Raw genomic sequence first — 20,541 nt, 5'->3', positions numbered from 1 at the left:
CAGTTAAGGGAGCCTTTGCCACCATTAATGGCAAGATTTCTGGGGCAGACATGTGACATCTTAGCAGAATTCAGACCCATGGTCTTTAAATTCACTTGTACCGTCCAAGATGACGTGCGAGGCAAACCTTCATAAAGAGATTCATTGTCATGGTCACCATCAGATCTTCAATCACAAAGACTTCAAATAAGACCCTGTGACATCATGCCATCGTGACAGCTGATTCATAAAAATGTAGCCACAGAATGAAAGCCACAGATACACAGAATGAAAGCTCTGCTAGAGTTTTTCCCAAATACAGAAGAGCTTCTAGTTACCAGGATATATGCTGTTACCCTCCCTACCAACAAGAGTTCCCTGAAATTCATGAGTCCATGCAATAATATATTGACATTCACACTAATATAGTAGCACAGCGAAATCAAGTAGAACAGAGATATGATAACATTGTATTACCTTTTACATTCTGACCAGGTTCTGTAACCATGGTTACACCCACAGGCAGTTCACAGATCCTGCATTTTCTCCAACAGTGATGAATTTATAGCATTCTGTTTAACCAAAGAAAGTAAAGAATGTATTTAAATATCTCATACATATTTCATATGCGCATACTCCATGGTTTGTAATGTTAGACAGCAATTGTACCATCATAAATCTCTTTATTGTATTCTCTTTTCCAGAGGGTAACAGCAGAGATGCAGTATCTGAGATGAAAACAAGGAGTTCACTGGGTCTGATGGAACTGTTAAGGACATCAAAAACTAATTCGATGAAGATATCTGATTTGGAACGGCATCGACCAAAAAGGTCAACTTTCTTCCAGACGGGTGTGAAAGTCTGTCCTCAGGAAACTGTGAAAGAGGTCATAGCAAGCCACCAAGCGTACTACAAACTCCGAGGTAAGGGCCCTTAGTGTGAACAGGAAGTGAGCGTCAGCATGAACTCGGGGCCCGTCCGCACTGATACATTGTCGTTTAGTAGCGCAAAAAAATTCTTCCGATCTAACCTTCCGTTCGCACTATCATAGCTTTTTTTTTTAGAAACGGAGAATAATGTCACCAACAACTAATCTTTCTGTAAATGCATTAGTGCGGACGCTCAGAAATATAAACATAGGTGCCGCCTACATCAGTGAACTCCGATTGAGTCGTACTTAGCTCGTGACCCATTCCTGATTAGCTCTCTTCCTATCGATGTCTCTTTTCCTACTGGGTTATTCTTAACGGGAATGAAGAATGCCTTTCCATTTTTTTCACGGAAGTAAGCCACATGTGAGCATGGAGGATGTAGCGGACTCTCGCTACCTGGTATATGTTGTTTTGCTTGCTTGTGTGCAGCAAAATCGTGTTTTGTGAACATTGTATGCTATTTACAATTATTGTGGAGCTCAAAATGAGACAGGTTTAAGTGCAGCTCTAGCTTATGATAAAGACATCCAGCCATCGAACATGAGAGCGCACTGAAACTGAGGGGGAGAGAGTGAGACGTGTAGTGACTACATTTCTGGATCCCTGTGTTGTTGCTGTGACGGTTCCTTTTATGTACAGCTTTGTGTTTCTGACACTGTATACAGTACTGTGATATTTCGCTTTTGCTAAATAAAATACATGAATTTACTTTAAGCACATGGTTGTGTCTGAGATTAATCAACAGTGAAGCATTTATAAAAGCTGAACTTTATTACTAGTCAAAGTAAAAAAAAAATGATTTTATTTATTTTGGTTGGACAAAACCTGTGCAAATGACATGTTGTGCCTGAGCTACAACAAACAAAATGCGGCACTTCAAAAAATATATTATATAAAGCTTTGGTTAAATGTGCAAATGAAAAATGTCAGAAATAAATACAAGAACAACCACTCTTATAGCTACATCATTTGCCTTTTACACAGAGCAGTGTGAACGCAGACGTATTTTAGTGAAAATGGTAGTGCGGACTCAGATTTTATCTCTAGGAAACTTGCGTAAAGAATTTTTAACGTATTAGTGCCGACGTAGCCTTATCTGCTTCAGAATAAATCAGTACAGTGGTACCTCGGTTCCAGAACTCACTAGAACTCGAATTTCTTGAAAGTCAAACAAACCAGTTTGACCTAGAACTCGATCTGAATATCAGAAGTCGAACCGTGAACGCTGATCTAATATAAATTGTATGCGCCAGGAAATGAGTCATACTACAATGCAATTCTTACTTGAATGCCTTCTTCACAGACTGGACGATTAACCAAATAAAGCAGCGCAACATTACAGTAACTGACAATAAATAAACCACTAACTTACGTGTACTATTAGAGCATTTATGTCATTTATTTAAACTTTATTTTACCAGGTAAATTAACTGAAAACCAGTTCTCACTGCTTTACGTGATATTCGGGAGAAACAGCAGATTACGCATCGGAACTGCCTGGGATACAAAGGTCATGCGTGTAACTAAACTCTTCAGCCAATAAGGGCAAAGGTGTGTCGTCACGGAGGCGGTTCCAGTTTGTGCAGCCGGGTGAGAGGTCACAATGCATCTAACCGTAATGCATTGCGTCAGGATCAGAATGCGTTGCTTTAAGCCAGCGCTGTAAGCAAGTCGAACGTACCCAATGACAGGACTAGGGAAACAAACTGAAACGTGGACTTAATACAGAGGACTAATGACAACAACCAGAAACAGCTGATCACATATGGATCCCACACGAGGTTAACGGGGGGGGCAGGACAGGGGTAATGTTGGGATAAGATCTTTATCGTTTTGGAAGCCATTAAGAAAAAAATGCTCTTCTTGTTTTATCCTGTTCATTTTGTGTTTAAATGCAAAAAAAAAAAAAAAAAAAAACACATATCGATCAGAACTCGAACTTTTTAGGATTCGATCCGGAGTCCAGAACGGATTAAGTTCGAGAACCGCGGTACCACTGTATTTTCCTTTCACCCTATTCTTTAAATGAATCGTTATCAGTAATAGATTGGGGGGGGGGGTGAATGGGTTACACTGTTTCCTCACACCTTTAGGCATAGGGGTTAGAATGCCACCTGAGCTTCTTGTGTGTTACACTGTCTCCTGCAGGCACGCTTCATTCCTCCCACTCTTCAGCCACATGCAGTTAGACTAATTGGAGTCTGTAATTAGCCTGCAATGTGGGTGTGCGTGCAGCCCTATGCTGAATAGCCCAGCTCTGTACTGGCTGGAATGGCTTTCGAGCCCCCCGCCGTTGGGGATAAATGCAATACGGGGTATGCAAACCACAAATAATTACAAATTTCCAAGCATTTTAATATCCATTTGGGTTTTTACGAAGCTTCAGGTTCTTAATAAAAAAAACATCTTGCTACCCTATAGACTGCCACAGTTGATTAACTTGAAATATTGAAACGGCAGTGAATTAAATGGACGTTGCCTTTAGAAAGAACTTTAATATTCATACGTTTCTTATATCTTTAGAGTAATATCCAGACCTCTGGATGTTTTTAATTGAAGACACAGAGCTCGAAATGCGGAGGTTCCGTGTTACTGAAGCATTTATCATGAGGCTGTGAATATACAGAAATTTACTGTGAGAAGTACATTAACTTACAAACTAAAACAAGTCTAAAGAGGGAGTTTTAGGACAGTGTTTCCACCAGTAATTAAAAAAAACGATGCAATCTGGTGTTAATTAAAATGAAACTAATTGAATTTTCTTTTCCAAGAATTACGATAATTCTCTGGAACTTCTAGAAACGCAGTAGTGGGCGCCATGCAGACATTACTCAGGCTCAGAGGAGAGACAGAGACACCCCGCACCCTTGTGTGGAAGGCAGTAGTATCACTTAATCACACCTCAGTGTGTATAACTGAAGTGTTGTTCTGTTTTTCCCTGTTGTCACGTTTAAATGGAGATAATGTACTTACATTTGTTTGCAAGCCATAGCATGTGTTACGATAATGCTAATCACCAGGTCCGTGACCTAAACGCTCTCTTTGGCTGGTGCTGTCAAGGAGCTGATCATGGTTTGCTCTGGCTATCAAGGGCATCCCTTGAGGGTATGGTGCACAAGCTATGAATGTCAATTTCCCGCTTTGTGGAAGCTTTATGGGCCAGAAAATCTAGGATGAAAAGCTATAATTAAAAAGTCTGTTGTGCAGTTTCAAAGAATCACATCTAACTAAATCTCTTTTCCTCAGGTAAATTGGACTCTATGACTGTATACACAGCTGTCTGTCTTTTACCAGTTTGCCAGGAGGCGATCTGGGAAGCCTTCCGCATCTTCTTCGACAGGATCCCCAGCACGGCCGAGTACCAGAGATGGGTGCACAGCTGCCAGTTTGAGTCGCTCAGCATCGCGGACCTGACCCGGAACTTCAGCAACTCGCAGGAGCACATCGACATGGTGTACCGGGTGAGTAGCCACGCCCCCCCCGCGCAGCACGGCCTGTGCCTCAAGCGCCTTTGCAGGAACCATCAAGCTGACACAAACTGGGAACCCTGGTCTTGATTTGCCAATATATAACAAGGAACCAAGGAGCGACCTCATGTCTCAGACGTGGCCCCCAAACACGTCCACAAACAATTACAATTTATTTATCCAAAGCAACGTACAACTGAAAGCGGGGACAGACGGTCCTGGTAGCAACTGGGGGCTAAGGGCCTCGCTCAGGGGCCCAGCAGTGACATCACTCTGGGGGCTAAGGGCCTCGCTCAGGGGCCCAGCAGTGACATCACTCTGGGGGCTAAGGGCCTCGCTCAGGGGCCCAGCAGTGACATCACTCTGGGGGCTAAGGGCCTCGCTCAGGGGCCCAGCAGTGACATCACTCTGGAGGCTAAGGGCCTCGCTCAGGGGCCCAGCAGTGACATCACTCTGCAGGCTAAGGGCCTCGCTCAGGGGCCCAGCAGTGACATCACTCTGGGGGCTTAGGGCCTCGCTCAGGGGCATCACCCTGCCAGCCCTGGGATTTGACCTAATGACCTTCACAGGCACATTACTCTAATCTGCTGAACCACAACCCCCCCAGCAGAATCACAGGCCACCCCCACCATCTCAAACCAGGTGTAGTTTCCTTTACTTATTTGAGGCTGGTTATGTTTATAGAAACTGGCTGCTTCATATAAACTCACCCACACATTTCAGGTAATCATAGCTTTCACAGTTACTTCGCACCTACGGGTTGGGGGTTCGAATCCTGCCTCTGCTTTGAGTGTTAAAGATGCAGGTGCCACATGGGGCTGGGTTGGGTTCTCTGATTTTCCCCCGCAGTCCAAAATGATGCTGGGAGTCTAAATGGCATCCCTACATGACCCATTGTGTGTGAGTGTGTGTGAGTGTGTGCGCGTTTGTGCATCCAGCGTTCACTCTGCCGTCTGTCCTGTCCTGCCTGCTATGGCCTGTATCATTCATAAAGGTGTAATTGCTTCAGAATAATTTCACTATTATTTAGTTCAACCCATCAGTGAAGTATATATGAAAGATATAAGTGATTTTACTAATTAAATATACTTGCAAGTACAGTAATTTAGAATGGCATGATTTTATTTCAGGGATAAATCAGATTTTACTGCGAGCAGTAAGCCTTTCCTTGAGCTAAACCCTGTACCCATGGGATTAAAGTTAAGCGTATTTGCCTGTACAGCACTAGTCTTTTGGACGTGTTGCCCAGTCCTGAATATCATGTAGCATTGTTTTGGGGAAAAAAGGACACTTTTGTTAAAATGTAACACAGGTTAAAGGCAAAAGGCATTGTGTAAACATAAGGATGACAGAGGAGAAAGGTTGCTGTGGCGTCTCCCACCAGTGCTTGTGTCGCGATTGACTAATGAATGCACTTATTTCATTAATAGTTTTACTGACTCCGCTAGTCATTGTTATTTGTCCAGGGTAAGTTGTATTCGATGCCCTTTGGATCGAAGATAATGTCTGTGATGAATCAGTAATAATGCCAGACGTTTTATTCCCTGACAAATACCCAGCTGGTCTCCATAGTACTGTCATTATAAAGCACAGAATGTCCTTCTAGGGGTCAGATCATCAAACACACACAGACATATTCTATTGTTGACCGATATCAAAGCCTGTACACTTGAAACAACATAAAGCATTACACTGAAATCATTACTTTTAGCAGAGAAACTATGTGTGCATGTGCGAAATTACATATTATATTACATAGGGAAACATTCACTTTTTTTCTTTTAACATTTATTTTTTTCTTTCTTTTTTCCTGAAGAGAGTGAACATGCGAGATGAGAAGCTTCGTGGGCGGTAAGCACACAGACATACGGCGCGGACTACAGTGAGGGACGAGGATGGGTGCCTGATTAATGATACAGTAGCAGCGGGGGGGGCAGCCCCCACAATTTGTTGTCATTATCACTGCATGTGAAACACGTTAATATGTGAGCACTCATGCAAACAATTTGGTCACAGAAGAGAATAAAACGCCTCATAGCTATGACCTGCTCCTGCAGCCCAACAAGTAGGGCATTGCATTAATAACCCATAGGTTGTGGGGTTGAATCCCAGGAAACATATGTCAAAAAATTTGTGACCTTTCCCTCTACTGTAAGCCAATTTGGGTAAATGAACTGAAACATATTGTGGTGTCTGTAATCAGGACTGAGGTTAAAAATCAGCCTTTGACTTTTGTCCAGACCAACCACACATATGTACATACCCATGATGCATTTTGCCAGTTGGTGGGGGGTTGGGTAACCATACTGTAGGTTTTCCCAACAGTCACTAGTGAAAAGCCAGACAGACAGTCCCAGCCTCACTGTGAATTCTCTGTTCACAATTAGAAACTAGTTTTTTTTTCTTTTTAATAAATATAAGGCATCAAAGATTAATAAACTCATTTTGGTTCTATGAGATGTGTACCTACAGCTCAGATGAAATTGCCTTTATCTGCAAACACTGTGCTCTCTCTGCCATAGCCCTCACGCTCTCACTGTGTGTGACAGGTTTCCCATTTAAAGACGATTTCTGCCATTTTCTCCCGTGTCATTAGCCTGCTTCCTACCATCGTTGCCACATTCACAGTCAGATGATTCCTGCCCTGGGATGAACATGCCTTTTTTCCATTTCCTGCATTCCACACTGGCCTTACATAAGCATTAGACATTATCTTGGCCAGTTTTATTACTGGATGGCATCTTTCAGGCCCTGTGACTATATGGAGTATGTATGTGTCTCTAACAACTGTTTATAACTTCAGTGGTGATTCTACAATAAAGACGGGACCAGCGACTGAGAACGCAGCTGACATAGCAGGTACTGTACACAGCCTGTTACAAAACCATGTGTAATCAGCCATTAAAAACATGTGGCGACAATGTGGAGAAGGAAGTTCATGTTTAAAAGAAAACACATTGTGTGCAGGTCCAAAAGAAATTCCAACAGAGACACCACCCTATGGTCCAACACCGAGCCGGCCGGGATCTCCTAGTGACGTCGCAGATGTCACCAAGACTATAGTGGAGGTGAGGATGCCTCCCCCAAGCTGCTGGGATTCCTGTTGGGCTAGACATTTCTATGCAGGCTGAAGGCAGCTGTCTATGGTGGGGCTACTTCTGAAGGCTTGATGACTTAATGATGTTTTATCAGGAGACCGAACTTCCCAACATTGTGCCGGAGCAGCTGGTGGAGCAAGCGGTAGAGTTCACCATTACGATTGTGAACCCGGAATATGGCCATCTTCTGAATGACCCGGACAGCCCCCAGTACCATGACCTCACCCAGAACCTGCGGGATCAGGTACAGGTCGCTCTCTCTTTGGGCTCCTTCCCCTCTCTAACAGCCTGCAGCTCCAACAGCCATGGCAAGATAGCTGAAGAACCTGCACATCCATTAGGATGTTAAGACCATCTGGAGTGAATTTACTGATTTACTAAGCAAGTAAATCCAGGCATGTCCTAGACAAACTGCAGTCCTGGGGGGCCGGAGCCCTGTGTAGCTTAGCTCTTTCCCTGTTCCACCACAAATGATTCAGCTCAACAACTGTGTGGTAATTAGCACAAGGAGTTGAATCAGGTGTGTTAAATGAGGGGAAACCAAAAACTGTGCAGGGCTCCGGCCCCCCAGGACTGGAGTTTGACACCCCCGTCTTAGACCTTTGATCGGCTTTGTAGGACACGGTCCATGTAGCCTTAGTAGGCTGCTTGAATCATGGGCTGTGTCTGAATTCAGGGGTAGAAGGAAATTTACATTCGAAGACCTTAATCACAGCGGTGCGGAGGATGTCCCACCTCGAAGGCACCTTCAAATGCGTGCTCCTCTTGCGGAGTCGCAAAAGATCCACCCAATCGATCCTTTGCAGCCCAACGTATCCGAAGATTCGTTGTGTGGGGGTAAAGAGGGTGTGTCCCTGCTAGGCGATAGGACGGGCGCAAGGGATCGATTGGGTGGATCTTTCGCGACTCCGCAGGCCGCATTTGACGGTGCCTCCGAGGTGGGACATCCTTATCGCACCGCCGTGATACACCGGGTCTTCGAATGCAGCCTTGGAAGGTTGCATCTCCTGAACCGGGATACAGTCCACGCTTAGTGTGGTCTTCAATATAGCGTGGCGACAGTAGGTGTTCAGACCACGAAACACAACAAAGGCAAAAATAAGAAAGGATGATATTTCACACTTTCTGCCTTCACATGTATTAGTGTGATGATATTTGTGACAGCTGAGGTCTTTGGACAGAGGCCTGCATATGCAAAAAAGCAATCTTCAAAGATTATGGGAGAATTGGTGTGGTTTAATTGGCTATCTTGATATTCCATTAAAGATGATTAATGTCAAAGAATAAACTCAATACCCTTCAATAGCTCATTGCTCTCTGTGGATGAGTATCGCATCTGTCCATGTCATTTTGTTCCTTAATCATAATCATATTTATTCATTGTCAGATCACTGAATTGTACTGCTGATGGGCAGGATACAATTCTGGAGAGGGTAGCAAACTTCAATTTCAAGATTTATATAATCTAGGATAAAATCTTACAAATGGTTTTTTACAGAGATTAGTGAAATATCAGTAGTGGTCATACACTGACGATTCTACTTTTACTTTACTTTTACTTTTACTACTAAACTTGAGATGTTACTCAGACATTGCACTGATTGTGGGTTACTTATGATCTCAGTATTTGATTGCTTGTCTTCTCAGATGCAGCAAAGTTTTGACAAGCTACCAGGATTCAAAGACATCAGACTGCTGGGAATAAGGTTGCATCCCTACAGTTCTTTCTTAGAATCCTTTTTATGGCAGCATAAAGAATTCCAAACGGTCGAAAGCTTGTCAGGTTAAAATGTCCATCTTTTTGGCAATATGCTGTTTCCTGACAACGTCTCAGTGAGACGTGGTGGTCTGCAGGCGGGAACTCGGGTTCCACTTCGCCTCTATCCTGCACAGCCTCAATGCTCCGCCTGGCCTGACCGGCCTTTACAAACTTCATTCATTGGTTCTGAGCAGCTCCTTTGGATGCCACATTCTTCAAATTTCAGAGAAAAATATTAGAACTGCAGTCTTCGGTTAAGTCCAGATAGGTGCTGGATTGGAATGGAGACTGTGAATTGATTAAATCTGTACCCACGATACTGTTACACAATGTGCTTTAATAATTCATATAATTATTAAATGTAATACAATTAAAATGATACATACTTTAATAAGTAATGCGTGTATATATATGTGTATATATATATATATAATGTGCAAAATTTTTATAACTTCAGAAAATAGCAGGCTCAGAAATAATGACTAATTATTTTTCTCTTTCCCTGTTTCTGTCAATCGCAGCGAGGCACTGGAGACTGATGGGTAATTGAATAGTGATGAGAAACCTCTGGAGTTTTTCCTGTAGACATCTGTGCTTGTTCCTGGTGGCTTTCTGTTCGATATGTAGCTGGTGTGGGGAGCTGGGCCACAATCCACACCGACTTACTAATGCCAGGCTGGCAATTGCTTTAATTACCTTCAGCAAATTGGCTCAACGGCAGCATCAAATGGGGCTCAATGCAAAGTGAAATATTATTCGGAAAGGCATCAGGAGCAGAGATCGGCAGCCTGTCTGCACACGGACAAACGTGTCCAGAGCGAGATTCGTCTGTGTCCGTAGTAAAAAATAAACTACATAGGTGACTCTTTTTAATACCATGTCCGTGATGGAAATTGTGTTTTGATCACAACGGGCATCGCAATTAGCCAATTCGTTGAGCCCTGATCAGAAGCACAATGAAGACGACCACAGCTGGATGTGAGAGATCCTTTTTAAACTGTGGTTGGCAGTTAGCCAATTACCAAAAAAAAAAAAAAAAGACCTTTTGCAAAGCCACAAACATGTAATTGAAAAACAACGTGCACTGCACGCTTCCTGCAGCTCCCGGAACACACCAAAACTCACAGTGACTTTGCGCGACAGGCGGCTGGGTCAGACCAGCATGAATCGCCATGGTCACCTGACTCTCTTACCTGCCAATAGGGTCTCGCATACGCCACCAGTCAAAAGTTTTTGCACACACTGAGATTTTCTACATTTGCATGTTACTCACATAAAAATCACTAAAAATACATTCAATATTCTTTACTAACAAATTAATTTATAGCATGTTTACTGTTTGAGTACCTTTATTAGCAAGAAAATGTCATATCTTTGATTCATCAAAGTAACCTCCTGTAGCAGTTATAACAGCAGAGAAAATGTGAAACATTCTGTCTACAAGGGACATGAAATACTGCTGTTTCATGGTATGAAACGGTTAACTAACGCATTTAAAGTTAAAGGACGGCCTAGAATGTGACTCTTCCATCACCACACAGCCAGTTAATAGGATGTCAGACATGCACTCTTACACACTCTTTCCATCTTATAAAGGAAACTTGTTTTACTTGACTTACATTTTCATTTATAGTTGTTCACTCAACTTTCCAAAGCTTAACAATGATAAAAGAATCTGCAGTTTATGAAATAAATGGAAAAATGGTAAAAACCTGTGGTGTGCAGAGACTTTTGACTGGTTAATGTTCCTCCACTGTCCTCCTTCAAACAACATGCTGGCCGACGGCAAAAACTTTATTGTTTTATATTGTTCGAAAGTTCTATGTGCCTCGCCAGTCAGTACCTTTGGATTCAAGACTTGATGACAATAAAGGATTACTGTAGGACTATGAAGGATCCTCTGTTAAATAATATCAGTGGGCAGGTCAAGCTTGTCAAGTTAGTAAAGTTATATTGTGGAAAACTTGTAAGGGAATGTAAAATATCGAAAGCAAAAAGAAGTTCCTAGGAATCCACAGCGATCATGCAGAGTGCAGCGTATGACATTTGGATCGTCTTCTCATGAAACATTTCTGCTCTTCAAATGCAGTGGCATATCGGTGCACTACAGTGTTGTGTTTGAGATGGACATGGAATCCATTGACGTCGATGATAAAGAGGCAGCAGATGGAGATGGGAAAACGTCCTCTTCTGTTACAAAGAGCCTGAAGATGATGATAGAGAAGGCTCTGACGAAAGACAACGCCCTGCCGGTGGATCTCAGGTCCCTCAGCTTTGATCCAGGTTTGGCAGAAAATTCAAAGATTCCTCTAGATCCTGACTTACGATTCAAATGGCAGCTGCGTAAAAACCGTCAAAATCTCTACTTTATCACTATCAGTTTAAATGTTATACCAAGTGTTTGCTATTCCATACTTTGCTGAACAATCATACTGCTACAGCAGATATAGAAATTCTACCAGCATTTGCATGGTGTTTTCTTCTTCTTCTTCTTCGTTATATAAAGTAACCCACCCAACCCCCACACCAATGGTGGAAGGTTCAGAAGTCATCAGCGACGTGGTGAGTTACTGCCTGCATTTCCTACTCACTGCTGAGATTCTCTGCATTGCTGCTTTACAGAAATGAGTAAATATGGTTACAGATATACACATTGTAAATGTAAGCCACAGGACTCAGGAGCCACCGGCGACCTGACAGAGTCGACTGACGAGCCTGTGACCGCGACGGAGGAGACGCTCCTGGGAGTTCCTCTCACTCCCGAGGAGACGGCGGGCAGGCAGGAAGCTGCCACTCCTCCCTCCACGGCCGCCAGCGCCCCGGAGCTGATCACTGATAGGACTGTGAATGGATCCGAGCTGACAAGCAGCGATCTCGTCGCAACAATGCCGTCAATAAACAAGCCTGAAGAAGTCAAGCCAATAATAACAGATGCGACAGAATCCATTTACGAGGACAATGGTGAGCTCTTGAAAGACTTCATTCTATCTGAACCTTTGGAACAGGATATTTTCCAGACTCCTGATAATCCAGTTTCTACCTCTGTTCCAGAAAAGCACCCATTTGCTCCGACTGATGACATCAGTAAAAATGTAATCCCCGGCAGCGGGCATGAATCTGGTCTTCATGCTCAGAATACTACTGGTGACCTCCAGTCTAACTTAGATAATATCAATGACCGGCAGACTGAGGACGATTCAAGTACTGATGACCTTCAACCTGATGACACCATTGAACCTCCAAAAACTGAAGACTCACAGGCTGAGGAAGACATTGCGGGTGCAGGATATCTGCCCGAGGACCCTACTGAGACTCTGGTCCTTCATGGAGAAGAAATGACTGACAGAACAGTCATTGGAGCAGAAGAGGATGACAGTAAGCGAGGCTCAGAAGATGACCTGACCTCCGGAGACGGGGCAGAGGGAGACAGAACCGTCGATCAGGGAGGGACTACAGGCGTGGAAGAAGACTTCCCGAAGGTGACGTCGCGACCCGATACCAGCACGGCAGGTACGAAAATCTGAATGGTGAATCAACATTAACGCACATATTTGAACAGTGGCTGCAATTTGATTAAAACAGTATCAAAAAAGCCAAGTGGCTGCTGTGTGACTCAGTGGCTTAGAACATCGGTGAAACCAGATGGGTGCTGGGTCACATCCTGAAGCTGGGCCCTTAACCCCAATCACTACAGGGACTGGCAGACCCTGCGCTCTGAACTTTGGATAAGTTAATGTAATGCAACATTATCAAAATAATAATTCCAGTGAAGGATATCATCTGAAACAGGGGAAAAAAAATGGAGAGACCATATGCATAAATGCGAAAGATTCCACAGGTATTACCGGGGTAATCAACAAAACTGCAATTTTTAAATGAAATGACTATTTCCTAGCAACAGCACTCATCCAGCAAAATAGTGTATTTAACACTTTTATTTAACAATTTATGTAGCATAATATCAATAATAGGCATTTATAAATAGCAGGTCCATATATAATATAGCTCTGCTCTACAAAAAGCTTTCTAATGGCTACATTTCGGTCAGGAAACATCTCTAAATATTAAGATTCGCTGCTGCCATTCTTTCATTAGCAAATAAATAGTGTCACAAAATAGAAAGCTGGCTTCCTTAAGCGTATTTCCCGCCATGTTATGCACTTTCCTCTCCTCATGGTTTATTCCACATGATCAGAAGACAGCATCAGTCGAGAGAGCCTGGAGCCCGGTGATGCCGATTCCACGGCTGATGTCTTAGTCACAGAGGAGCTGCTGACCACGAAGCCACCCACCGAATCCATCACACCTGATACACAGGGATTCACAGCCCCTGACTTATATGATACTGAAGAAGTGAGTGTAGGTACCCAGACTGATTCAGACATAGACGTACTCATAGACACGACTCTGTCAGCTATTCCAACCCAATTCAACCAGACAGACATGGTGAGCACAGAAACCATGGACTTGCAGGACTACGGCAGCGGAGACCACCCGGAGACCACTGTGGTCCCACCACTGAAGTACCTCACCACTCCTTCCATGACTACAGCCAGCAAGGGCAAGGAGTTAGTGGTGTTTTTCAGCCTGCGAGTCACGAACATGGTCTTTTCCGATGACCTGTTCAACAAGAGCTCCCAAGAGTACAAAGCCTTGGAGAACAGGTTCCTCGAACTGGTGGGTAAACATTGTTCTACATTTTGATTTTCTCAAGAATATTTGTTTTATTGTGCTGCTAGTAAATGATACTAAATAATAACTAAATAATCAAAGTGAACAACTGCTGCACAAATGTATTAAAGTCTGTTTGGAAAATAAACAACTGTCTAGTGAATACAAACAAAAAATCTTTATATCTAGAAGCGACAAATGTAGGGAATAGGAAATTCTAATCGCTTTTTGAAAAACAATCCGAACAGATAGGAACTCAGAAATGAGATACCAGTGTTTCACATAAAGAATCATTTTGGACCGAAATATATTATCAGCAGGGGTTAGGAGAAGAGATGTGAGACGTGTTGTGATGCTGAGGGGTGATGTGTGGGGATCTAGAGGAACCTGCAGATTCAGCAGATCCAGGGTTCTCACGAGAAAATCCTGAAATGAACCGAAGTATCTGCCTTTCATTTTCCTCCAGGAGACAATAGATTTGAAAAGCCGGATATGTCTCCATTGCTTCTCCTTTATTTAGGAGAATGACATCTATAACTAAGAAAGTACACATTACTGTGTAGCTAGATCGTACAAATCATATCAAAATGTGTTACAATAGCTAGGCATTGTAGTATGTATGATACAGCCAGAGCCTGCGAAAAATAACGAAGACTCTCAAATATATAGCTAAAAAAGTGTAACCCATTTTTACCTGGTTGTTGATCATCATCTACCAACTTCTAATACAGTGTAAACAGTTACAGTGCAACCAAGAAGCAAATTGGACAACTGGAAATTGAATTAATCGATAATTGTGTAATTAATTGGCGTTATCTGGATGGCTGAAGAGATAAACTACTGAAGAACCATTTGATAAATGGAACAAAACAAACAGGCACAAAAAAACAGAAACAGGCAACAAATGACTTGCCCTGTTATATGAGTGCTGGTAGTGAAATGCGCGTGTTTGGAAACACTGTATCATAATGAGATACATCCTAGAGGCTTTTTTGTGAAATTTCGTACATATGAAACTGGATACATGACAATTAGTGCAATTATATAGTTTGTTACTCCTAACTCAGGGTTCGCCGGTTATAAAATGCGTTACAGATGGGCCCTTCGGGACCAGAATTGGGGAACCTTGTCCTAATTTATGCAAAGCATGAGATTTCTTTAAAATTTACTTTGCATTATATTTAGGCTGCTGCCATTTGTTTTAAACTGGAATAAAAGACAATATAGGTAGACGTCTGTCGTTCTGCTATTCAGTGAAATTAGCTAGCAAGGACAAGGCCACCCTGTCAACAAATTTACCACCAACTGGAAATCAGAGTGTGCGAGGTGGAATGTAACAGTTTTGTCATTAAGCACAAAATCCTGCTATGTGGTGTCATAGTATTTGGCAGGTGTCACACTATGTGCAGTAGTGGGCTTGGGTCTCTATTACGACGTTCCTTTTCTAAAGATCATCCATTATTTTCCAGCTACTTCCATACCTGCAGTCCAACTTGACGGGATTCAAGCAGCTGGAGATCCTGAACTTCAGGAACGGCAGCATTGTGGTCAATAGCAAGATGAAGTTTGCGAAGTCTGTGCCGTACAATATCACTCAGGCTGTGCACTGCGTGCTGGAGGAGTTCTGCAGCGCGGCCTCCCAGCGTCTGCATATTGATATCGACACACGCTCCCTGGATGTGGAGCCTGGTAAGTATCGTTAGATGGAATGAGCTGATAGGTGTGAGAGGATTGATGTTTATCATTATACAAGATTAGTGCCAATAGCTGTGCGTTAATATAGAAGACTCGTTTCACCTGTCAGGAAAAAATAAAAAATGCTCATTGATGTCAGGGAAACTTTGTCAGTTCGTGCTCATTGTTCCCATACAGTTAGCCGTTTTTAAATAACCATATATGGTTAAGGCTTTTATCACGGTCTTCACCTCATTAAAAAAATCAGCAAAGGTCCTTCAGAGCCTTCATTGTGTGGTAATAGGTGGGCAGTTTGCCAGAGGACGGGGATAATGGGCAGCAGGCCGGCGTGAATCTCATTCATACTAATGCGCCTTCCTCCTGGCTCCGTTTCAGCTGATCAAGCAGACCCTTGCAAGTTCTTGGCCTGCAACGAATTCTCTCAGTGTGTGGTAAACAGTCGGAGCAAAGAGGCCGAGTGCTTATGTGACCCTGGCTACATTTCCCTGGACGGCCTGCCTTGCCAGAGTGTCTGTAACCTCCAGCAGGCCTACTGCCTCAACGGGGAGCAGTGTGAGATTATTCCAGGGCACGGTGCCATTTGCAGGTAGGATCAACTCCCTTTTTACAGCACAAACATCTCTAGTTATCTATAAACATTTACTTTGGTCCACTCAGTTTCACATTGTATGCAGTCTACTGCCATTACATCTACTACTACTGTTATTATTATTATTCTAATTTGTTAATGGGACCAGAAGACGACTCTCCGCAGCCACGGAGATTCAGCCACTGGACGTTCTCTCTGTTCTGACTTGTCCGTCTCTTGACTGAGAACCGGTACCTTTGCGATGCCACCCTGATTGACAGGAAGACCAGCTTCCACTCTGGCTGAACCAGGCTCTGCTCGCCTGCTGCTCTCACCTGTGTCTCTCAACCTTTTTAGATGTCCTGTAGGTAAACACTGGGACCTCCAAGGAGGGCACTGCATGACTCCCCTGCCTGTAGCACCCTTCCTCTTCACAGCCTGCCTGCTGGGATTCCTCACCACTGTGTTTGCGGTGATCAGTTTCACCATGTTCATACACAGAAAATGTACCTTCACCAGAAAGACAGCAAGTTCGGTGTAAGCAGGAGTTATTTTGGCAAAGTTTTCATTTTAAAGGAAACACGCACAGGGTGGTGCAGTGGTCAGCACTGCTGCCTCATACCTCTGGGACTGGGGTTCGAGTCTCTGCTCCAGCTCTACGTATGTGATGCAGTGGTCAGCACTGCTGCCTCATACCTCTAGGACTGGGGTTCGAGTCTCTGCTCCAGCTCTACGTATGTGATGCAGTGGTCAGCACTGCTGCCTCATACCTCTAGGACTGGGGTTCGAGTCTCTGCTCCAGCTCTACGTATGTGATGCAGTGGTCAGCACTGCTGCCTCATACCTCTAGGACTGGGGTTCGAGTCTCTGCTCCAGCTCTACGTATGTGATGCAGTGGTCAGCACTGCTGCCTCATACCTCTAGGACTGGGGTTCGAGTCTCTGCTCCAGCTCTACGTATGTGATGCAGTGGTCAGCACTGCTGCCTCATACCTCTAGGACTGGGGTTCGAGTCTCTGCTCCAGCTCTACGTATGTGATGCAGTGGTCAGCACTGCTGCCTCATACCTCTGGGACTGGGGTTCGAGTCTCTGCTCCAGCTCTACGTATGTGATGCAGTGGTCAGCACTGCTGCCTCATACCTCTGGGACTGGGGTTTGAGTCTCTGCTCCAGCTCTACGTATGTGATGCAGTTGTCAGCACTGCTGCCTCATACCTCTGGGACTGGGGTTCGAGTCTCTGCTCCAGCTCTACGTATGTGATGCAGTGGTCAGCACTGCTGCCTCATACCTCTGGGACTGGGGTTTGAGTCTCTGCTCCAGCTCTACGTATGTGATGCAGTTGTCAGCACTGCTGCCTCATACCTCTGGGACTGGGGTTCGAGTCTCTGCTCCAGCTCTACGTATGTGATGCAGTGGTCAGCACTGCTGCCTCATACCTCTGGGACTGGAGTTTGAGTCTCTGCTCCAGCTCTACGTATGTGATGCAGTTGTCAGCACTGCTGCCTCATACCTCTAGGACTGGGGTTCGAGTCTCCGCTCCAGCTCTACGTATGTGATGCAGTGGTCAGCACTGCTGCCTCATACCTCTGGGACTGGAGTTTGAGTCTCTGCTCCAGCTCTACGTATGTGATGCAGTGGTCAGCACTGCTGCCTCATACCTCTGGGACTGGAGTTCGAGTCTCTGCTCCAGCTCTACGTATGTGATGCAGTGGTCAGCACTGCTGCCTCATACCTCTAGGACTGGGGTTCGAGTCTCTGCTCCAGCTCTACGTATGTGATGCAGTTGTCAGCACTGCTGCCTCATACCTCTGGGACTGGGGTTCGAGTCTCTGCTCCAGCTCTACGTATGTGATGCAGTGGTCAGCACTACTGCCTCATACCTCTAGGACTGGAGTTCGAGTCTCTGCTCCAGCTCTACGTATGTGATGCAGTGGTCAGCACTGCTGCCTCATACCTCTGGGACTGGGGTTCGAGTCTCTGCTCCAGCTGTACCTGTGTGACATTTTCATGTTCTTCCCAGGCCGTTGTGGGGTTTTCTCTAGTATCCCTCCCCAACAGTGCAAAAACATGCTATCCAAAAACATTCTAAGGTGAATTGGAGTTACCAAGTTGTCCATAGGTGAGAATGGTATGTTACTGTGCCCTGCCACGGGTTGGCGCCCCATCCTGGGTTATTTCCTGCCCTGTGTTGTAGCTCCTTGGATAGACTCCAGACCCCCAAAAACCTGGACAAGCAGGTATAGAAAATGGATGGATGGGTAACATGCATTTATACATACAATCTCTGAACAGGTTTTTGTCTACTCATTTCAGGATACAGTCTTTTCTGTTTTATAGACAAACTGACAGTAGTTTTACACTGAAGAGCACAATGAGAGTGAACCCGGTTTTTGAAAGTGACGATGGTGCCCAGATTCAACTGGCGAGTTCTCTGTCTCACTTGGGGCTTTCTGATAATTCCTGGGAGCTCACAGAGGAAGACACAGCAGACTCAGTCGATAAAATAAACACCTCATTACCGAGGTAAAAATAAAGCACGGCACCAACGTCCACGGAAACTGCAAAAGATAACGGCTAACATGTCCTGGACTGCAGCTAACAGTCACCCATTACATGCCCTTTGGTTTGTCCTGCTGCTCTAACAAGCCATTTGCCTCTTCTGCCAACAGTACAGAAATGATTTCTCTGTAATACAAACTTATCATCAGAATAACTCTGCGTCAGTCTCTGCTGTAGTATTTCCTCGAGGACACTATCAGACAAGGTTTCTTTCTACAATATATTTTATATATAATACTGTTACACAACCTTGATGATGAAAATTACGTCTGAATGATAAAATTCCAAATCCAAAGAGGAATCCCATCCCTGTCCAATTAGATATCTCTGATTATGGGCCCAAACTTCAACTGTCTTATCACTTCACATTAAATTACTTCAGAAATAATTCTTATACAGACAGAACCATTAGCATGACACTGCGTGATATGCAGTGGACGACAGAGGCAGTTCTGTCTCAAAGGTAAAGAAAGGAATCAGTGGGATCAAAACACACGGTATTAAGCTATGCAAAATCTGACAAGTGTCTGAAGAAATGTACTAACATATTTTGGATTCAGACTTGTTTAATTCAGAAGAGGATACTTCATCTTCTCCGGTAACACCTTACTTGACGGGGCACAAATAATATAGTATTATATTGTAACTTGTGTATTAATTAACGACAGGCTAAGTCTTAGTTACAAACTGGCCTCATGTTAATTCATCATTAATGAAATGTGATGCGTGTTTTCTCAAGCGGTTACTGTATTTGTTACTACATCTGATAATTCTGTGAACTACTGAAGGAACAAATCATGAATAACATGTTAAATACTGATCTCATGTTTGTTCATCATTAATTAATCGTGATGTATCTTTTATCACATTGCAGCCATATTTATTCATGATTTGTTCATAATTTGTACTTCAGTAGTAACTGAGTTACTAAGTATTTTTGCCCCTGTCAAGTAGTGTTCCCTCTACACAATAATGTGTGCCTGTTATTTTAACAAGGAATTCTTTAAACAACTATTCAGATTTAATTTAGAGATGCTTTTTAACATGTTCTCCTTCCAGAAAACCTCCTCTGCTTAATCTAGTGTGATTTGTTCCGCTTGCAATAATTTACAGTTTCATTCTTTTTTTTTTAACACAACATCACTATTTTTTTCTTTAAGCATTGGCCTTTTTCACTAATTGTCTGTTTTTCCATTTTTACAGGCAAATATTGCCAGAGCTGACAAGTTAATCTCTGAAATCCTGATTTATCATTGCTGTACACGAGGACGAGGTAGACGCCAGCTTTGCTATTGTTCGTGTTCTTAATATTATTCAGTGTTTATGTGGCTAAACGTTCATGCCTCCATATTGCGGATATCTCACACGATACACGCGTAGGAAACAGCATTTCAACAACAGGATGTTTAATTGTAGAAGGGAGAAAAAAAATGTGTCTGGAACAATTACCACTGAGAAATATAGTTTGGCAGGTAGTCTGTGGCATACAGAATTACATTTAAACACAAGCCAAATAAAATATTAGATCAAAGCACACACCAAAAACAAAAATCCATTCATTCTGAGTAGAGCCAATATTTTAATGTTTAATATGTGTGTATATAGGCCTGGAATAATTAAAACATAGATTTTCAAAGCTTTTAAACCCTGCAAATATATTTGCATTATTGATATATCCAAGTACAATTACGTTAATGCCTAATGCCTCAGTAAGCTATCTAATGCCAGCTGGGTAATATTAGCTAGCTGGAGAATTGCTGTCATTTTAAAACTCTTCCACCATTTTTAAATCATTGTTTATACGATGAACAGA

General features: G+C 43.3%; 1 protein-coding gene across 1 annotated transcript; it reads left to right on the top strand.

Annotated features, from left to right (window-relative positions):
* Positions 1-686: 686 nt before the first annotated feature.
* impg1a (interphotoreceptor matrix proteoglycan 1a) lies at positions 687-20,001 on the top strand. Its single transcript, XM_023810182.2, has 17 exons — positions 687-902; positions 4,206-4,372; positions 6,195-6,229; positions 7,182-7,237; positions 7,346-7,446; positions 7,571-7,720; positions 9,124-9,254; positions 11,325-11,518; positions 11,742-11,797; positions 11,902-12,196; positions 12,287-12,745; positions 13,431-13,912; positions 15,376-15,595; positions 15,977-16,187; positions 16,527-16,706; positions 18,507-18,692; positions 19,932-20,001. Exons 1-17 carry the CDS (start codon positions 713-715, stop codon positions 19,957-19,959), a joined length of 3,141 nt encoding a protein of 1,046 aa, XP_023665950.2. The 5' UTR covers positions 687-712; the 3' UTR covers positions 19,960-20,001.
* Positions 20,002-20,541: the final 540 nt, after the last annotated feature.

Source organism: Paramormyrops kingsleyae, chromosome 19 (genome assembly GCF_048594095.1).
Source record: "Paramormyrops kingsleyae isolate MSU_618 chromosome 19, PKINGS_0.4, whole genome shotgun sequence".
In the NCBI taxonomy this organism is placed as follows: domain Eukaryota; kingdom Metazoa; phylum Chordata; class Actinopteri; order Osteoglossiformes; family Mormyridae; genus Paramormyrops; species Paramormyrops kingsleyae.
The sequence above is the reverse complement of the archived record's forward strand: the minus strand, read 5'-3'. Positions and strand labels throughout refer to the sequence as shown.